This window comes from Nanorana parkeri, unplaced genomic scaffold (genome assembly GCF_000935625.1).
Source record: "Nanorana parkeri isolate BGI_ZX_2015 unplaced genomic scaffold, ASM93562v1 scaffold12, whole genome shotgun sequence".
NCBI classification, from domain to species: Eukaryota; Metazoa; Chordata; class Amphibia; order Anura; family Dicroglossidae; genus Nanorana; species Nanorana parkeri.
The window spans coordinates 781,414-787,868 of NW_017306280.1; the positions used below are offsets into that span (position 1 = coordinate 781,414).

General features: G+C 40.3%; 1 protein-coding gene across 1 annotated transcript in view; it reads left to right on the top strand.

Moving 5' to 3' along the window:
- SYNE2 (spectrin repeat containing nuclear envelope protein 2) overlaps positions 1-6,455 on the top strand; it is a 272,106-nt gene that overhangs the window by 77,213 nt on the left and 188,438 nt on the right. Inside the window, exons 28-30 of the mRNA XM_018556025.1 lie at positions 1,278-1,425; positions 3,085-3,726; positions 4,979-5,550. Coding sequence (XP_018411527.1) covers positions 1,278-1,425; positions 3,085-3,726; positions 4,979-5,550 — 1,362 coding nt within the window. The remainder of the gene's footprint in view (positions 1-1,277; positions 1,426-3,084; positions 3,727-4,978; positions 5,551-6,455) is intronic.

Consider the following 6,455-nt stretch of genomic DNA (forward strand, 5'->3'; position numbering starts at 1 on the left):
GTAAATGTGAACTTTTATTTTAAGGGGGGGGGATTGTGATGTGAAAGGGGACTCTAATGGACTCTGATGTGAAAGGGGTAACCCCATTTTTTTGTGCTTTTGCATGGGGTCCCCCCCTAAGATCCATACTAGATCCCTATTACAAAATTAAAAAAATTACAAGAAAACTCTCAGTATCAGGTTATATGGCCTGCAGCAGTACCTGCACTGGAAATTTCAATTTACAGGTCAGTTTCCCTTAGCAGACAGTTAAAAAATAAAAATTAAAAATATAAAAAAGTGATAAGTAAGAAACAATATAATAAGTAAGAAACAATAGAATAAAAAATTACTAAAGAAGTGATAAAAAAAAAAAAAAGGGTAAGTTCACTTTACCAAGTAATTTGGGAAAATGGAATTACCTGCTCAAATCTGGCCTCCTTCAACCCCCCGCTATATTTGCCTTTTGGTGAACAGTCCTTCCCCTCCACTAGTACGGGTGTACTATCTATACCCCATACTGCCGGCCAGCTTAGCCTTCCATTATCGATTTTTGAATTTTGCTTGCAAATTGCAAGCAAAATTGTTGGTCAGCGTGGTCACGTGACAAGTAGATTGTCATGAGGGACAAGTAGATTGGGCCTCTGCTTTAGTGCTTGTACAAGTAGTTTAAAAAAAAATGTCCTTGCCCCTGTGACTTGATATCCGATGATCGGTTACAGAAATCACAGTTGTAGGTCGTCCAGCCAATTTTTCAGCAGAGCCCCAACTGCTGTTATCTCTGACTGCAGGCCGCTGAGCTTCAATGGTAATAAAGGCATTGCTTCCATCAGAGCCCCTAACCAGGAAGGATGTCAACTACGGTACTCATTTATTACTCAGATGAATGACTCAGAAGCCACCCCTCAGTGTATTTCCAGATTTGGAGAAACATTGTCTCCACTCCAGAAGCTTAAAATAACACTGAGCTATGTGGTCAGCTAGCGCCTTATTCCAGTTCCCGTTAGGAAGTATTCTCTTCAAATTCTCTTCCTGGTTGCAGTGCAGTCATATGAAGATTAGATATTATTCTTGTATTACAAGGAAGTGATTGTATTCCGAGAGCTGGAGCAGCAACAGAGCCCCCTTTTTATACTATGTTCTAATCAAGCCGACATTGGGAATTGTATGAAAGAAGTGTCATCAATGTACTATATTTTGTGAAGGTTTTTTTTTGGCAGCATTGTATTCTAAATATTCTATCACAAAATATACACAATTGTGTAATGCTTTAATTTTACATGGTTGTGTTTTGCCAGGATACAATCTCTGAGTATGACAATAGATGTTCTTCTGCCTATTGAGCAAGAAGTGTCTGTTCTGTGTGAATCCAACCTTCAGACTCCAGCACAAGAGATGGAGAAATTCACTGTCTCCGGTATTGGTTCAATGTATCAAGTTCTCCAGGTAAATACATTTTTTTTTGCATTCAGTCTACCTTTTCCTCTGTAATTGTTAATTATATGGTTTGATCATTTCTAAGTATGCACATGTTCCAGTTGGCATGCCAAAGTGGCCATTGCTTCCAGCAGCTTTGAAGTTCTGTGTGGTGATGCTTAAGAGGGGTTACCTTAAGGCCTGGTTCACACCTGTACGTTTTGTAGCGCGTTCAACGCTCTACAAAACGCTCTACAAAACGCTCAAACATGAAAATCCCATTGTTTTCTATGGGTATGGTTCACACCTTGCTGTATTTCAGCCCGTCTGAACGCGCTACAAAACGGCCTACGCCTGAAAAGGTGCATGAGCTTCTTTGCAGCGTTTTTGTTGCGCGCTTCCACTGGGATACAGCCAAATAGCCCTCGGAAACACGCGTTTGCCGCGCGTTTTTTACCACAAATCGCTGTAAAAACGCGTGTCACGAAACGCGCATATTCGATACGCCTAGGTGTGAACAGAGCCTTAAAGTAGCCTTCTAGTTGCTTTTTCCTTTCCCCTATCCTGCAGCTTTTACAATGGTACAGCTGTTTGTTTGACTTGCTTATCCTACAGAAGTCTAACAGCAAACAAAGAGGTGCTGAGAGTGAACTTTATTTGTGCAATACCAAATATTACCAGCAGGTGGCACACTTGTAAGCCTGGAACCTGTAAGGAATTGGATTTGCAAGCCTTTCTGGGTGGAATCATGCATTTTCTATTGAAATCAGTGAAAGCACATGAAAAACTAACATGCATTGTAAAGCATGTTTTAATTTGTTTTCATGGGTTTTCATTTATTTTAATAATACTTGAAGCCTGCTGCTACTTGGCTGGCCTTCATGCTGATTCACTGGCTTCAGTACCTCTTGGGCCAATGACCTAGAAATTCATATTCAAAGTTCACAACAGAGGTGTTGAAATCCTAGTTTTTTTTTTTCCCATTCACTTTCTACTGCACCAGAACCTTGGCATCCTGCCAGCCCTCCAATGTAAACCCAAGGCAAACTGACTGGTACTGGAGTCCAGAGAAATTGATGCTATCTTGGAGGATCTTTGAGAAGGAAGCGGTCAAGGATAGATTGTCTTAAAGCTCTTTTACTGCTTGTTAAGAATATGTAGATAAATGAATGCCCATAGCCTGGGCACAGGTGCACTTTAAAAGTTACTGAGGAAGATGACAGTTCCTTTGGCAGGTAAAAGAGAAAGCATATATGCCTTTCAATTGGGTATTTAGCCATTTTTAGTTTATAGAGAACCTATAGTAAGTTTGTGTTGCTGACTGTGTCCCCCGTTTGGGAGATTTCTCATCATTTGCTATCTACTTGATGGCTGCCAGACAGAGCAGACAGAACAAGAGGAAAAATTCTTCAGTGGGCACACACACCACAGCAAAACATTTTCTGTCTATTCCACTTCCTGTCTATTTGGCAGGCATCAGAACAGGAAGTTTATTGAAATCTCCCCATATAGACTATGGACAACATTTAAAACCCAACCAAGGTAATATCCCTTTTCCGCTCTATCCATAACTAAACTAAAAAAAATAGTTGTAGCTTAAAGCCAATAGCTTGGTTTTAAATATGCAGTTTTTGAATATACTTAGTTCATTTTCCTAAAATGTATGAATCTCATGTTATTACTCTGTAGGAGTTCCAGAGTTCTGTAGAAGATCAGATTCAGCAATGTGACTATCTGGAATCAGCTACAGAGGTTGTTGACCCAGCCAGTCCTGTCGATGCACAAGCCTTCCAGTCCGCTGTACAGCAATACAAAGTGCAACTAGAGGCAAAATGTGAATCCATGAAGGAACGAGAGGATGTTCTGAAAGACCTGGAGTCATTTCTGTCGTCTTTGGCAACGACTAAGTGGTCTATTCAGGCTGTCACTGCTGTGAGCGACAAGGAGAGAACCACCATTCTACAAAAGCAGAAGAATATTGAGCTACTAGAGAAGAAAGTTCATAAATTGAGGATGGAAGCTAAAGAGCTTGATGTCCAACTGGTACCAGCACAGATCTACTTAGAAGACCCAGAACATGGGGGAGAGACATCCTGCCAAAAGTTGATTGATGGTTTCTTTGAAAAGATAGAAATCGCTAAGCAAGCTATTTTGCAAGAATTAAGTAACTTGGACACACAGGATTCTGGGATTCCGTCACTGAATGGGGCACTTAATAGACATTTACCATCTGATGATGATGTAGCTTCAGGATTAAATGACTATCAAATGGAACAGAAGATGGAGACCTTCACAGTATCTAAAATCGATTCAGTTTTGCAGAAAATGAAGGTATGGACACACTGTTTGATTGGTTCCCAGTAGGTGATTGTAAACAGCCCATTGGTGGCAAATGATGAAATCATGCCAATCCGTGGCCATGTACAGGTCAACTCCCAAACTCCATCTCTGCTGTATAGGGACTGAAAGCGGTTAAAACTAACACTGCTTGCGTTAAGAAATACATTTAATGGTATATTAATGCATCAGGTTGTCTTTTATACATAGCCTATGGTTCAGCTTTAAATAGCACATTTGCAGTTTGAATGAAGGTGCTTATAATACAGGAGGTCCTTTCTATTAATAAAGGATCTTGCTATAAAAATGGATTACATACACTTTTCTGTTTCAGGATTTCTCAAACTTTTTTGAGTCATGGTACCCTTTTAAAAGTATGCAAAATCCCCATTCACCCCAGTCTAAAATTTAAAAAAACATAATGCAAATATGTCAAAATAACCTGTGTTCCCTACAAAACTCATACCAGGCCCTTATATGAGATAAGGGGTCTGGTATGGATTTTAAGGGGGGATCCCACACAAAAACTCAAAGAAGTGGGGTCTCCCCTTCACATTAGGAGCTTTTTTCACATTAGAGTCCCACCTTTCAGATCTGGAGCTACCTCCTTTTAAATCAGAGTCTCCCCCTCTTACACAAGGATCCCCCTTCCCATCAGGAACTCCCTTTTTACATCAGGAGCCCATCTTTTCACATCAGTCCTACCATCATATGAGGAGTCGCAGCTGCAGCAGTATAGAAGAGTATGGGAGGTGGAGCAGGCCTGGCCAGAAGTGAACCTCTGTCCTTTTCTGAATGGATCCCACCCTCCCTGGATTTGTGTCATTTGTTTCCATGGTCTGAGGCCATTACCCATGAGGAACAGGTCAAGATTCCTCAGGAATGCATCTCATTTGCAACAGGTCATAACAGCAGAAGGGTGCTCTACTAAGTACTAAAGATGCTTGCCATGAAGGGGTTTATCATTTTTTGAGACTGCAGAAGTCATTAAAAGTTGAATTTGGGGAAAACACTTGAAACATTTGTTGTGTTGACCTATTTAATTTGCTTCTCTTTTATATGTTTTGGCAGTCTGGAAATTTTGCCAATAAATCTTGATTTGCAATGGGGGGTTGAATAATTTTAATTACCACTGTAAATAAAGGGCTGTAAAATAAAATAGGAATTCATATATAAAATACTATAACTACAGGTAAAAACGCTATACAATTACCTGAATACACATAGAACTGCTTTTGTCTTTCAGGAAGTCCAAAATACTTTTGAAAGTGAGATCCACCAGTGTGACAGTTTGGATCCATCAGTCACCGAGCCCACTTTGAATCAATATAAAATGGAATTGCAAGCCACAAACCAAGTCATGAAAGAACGAGAAACAACCCTCAAAACATTGGGGGATTTTCTTTCTTCTCTTAAAGCAGCTAAAGCTTCCATTGAAACTAAACCCACAATCATGGTTATGGACAATGAAACCTTGCTACAGAAGCAGAGGAACCTTGAGGAACTTGAAAGGGACATTTACCGCCTTGGTCAAGAGGCCGAAAAACTTGATGACAAACTGCAGTCAGCTGACATCACTCTAGAGGAGCCAGATTTTGGAGGAGTAACCTCATGCCAGAAAATGATTAGTGTGTTCTTTGACAAGCTAGAAAATGCACAACAAGCTGTTCTGAGGGAGCTCCAGAACTTACAGGAGAGAGAGGCACTGGAGGCTCTAAACAACAGACAAAGAACCCTGTGCAAACATATTGAAGATATTCAGGATCAAATTGATCAAATTGGACTTCGAGATCCAACTATTCATGCTGTCCAACAAAGGTACTTAGAAGTATTTAGAAAATCTACACAATAGTCCTTAATCTCTATTCTACATTTTAGTAGAATTTTACAGCTAGTTTTACCCACAGAGGCAAGCTCGGCATTGGATGAAAGCTTGGGCAGCTGACTATTTTCCATCTGTGTATTATCCCTGCTTTTAAAGCAGCCTCCTTTATTTTGTAGTCATGGTTGACTTTGATGAGAAGTTAAACTTTTATTCACCTAGTTCTCAAATGGAATGGTACTAGGGTCTTGTCGTGGCGAGGGAGGATGTGGGGTAAGCAGCTGGTATACATGTTAGCATTTACAGAAACATAGTTTACCAGTATTAAGAAGCACTTGTATCATAGCACAGATGTGAACTGCACTTGCCGCAAGTGCCGATAAACAGTATCCGTGTCAGCTTGGACAATAAAGATATTCCAGTCCATAATTGCGTTAAATTACTCATATTCATTGACACAATTGAAATTGAAACCAGATTGTTTAATGGATGGAGTGCTGAAGAGAAGTGGCTTTGAGTGATCAGTCAGTTGCATGGAGTTGAGGAAGCCTGTGTGAGCAAGGCATAAGGCAAATAAGCTCTTTTTAATGTTCCCCTGGGCAAAAACAAGCATTTACCCTTGCAGTGCTGAGAGTAGTTTTTAAATTTCCCCAGAGGTTAGCTGTAAACTATATCTAAACCCAAGAATAAAAATGTCAATATAACAGCTCAGCGCTGGCTCTATTAGTTTTTCTTTTTTCAGGCTAAGTACAGAAAATTCCTGTTTTTTTTATCAGAAATCCAGTGTCCTTTTCACTTCCTGTGCTTAAAAGCTCAGACAGTGTTATCAGCCTTCCCACTTCTTGTCTGTGAATTACAGAACACTTCTCCCCCCCCCCCCCCTAGCGCGGACAAAGGAGGA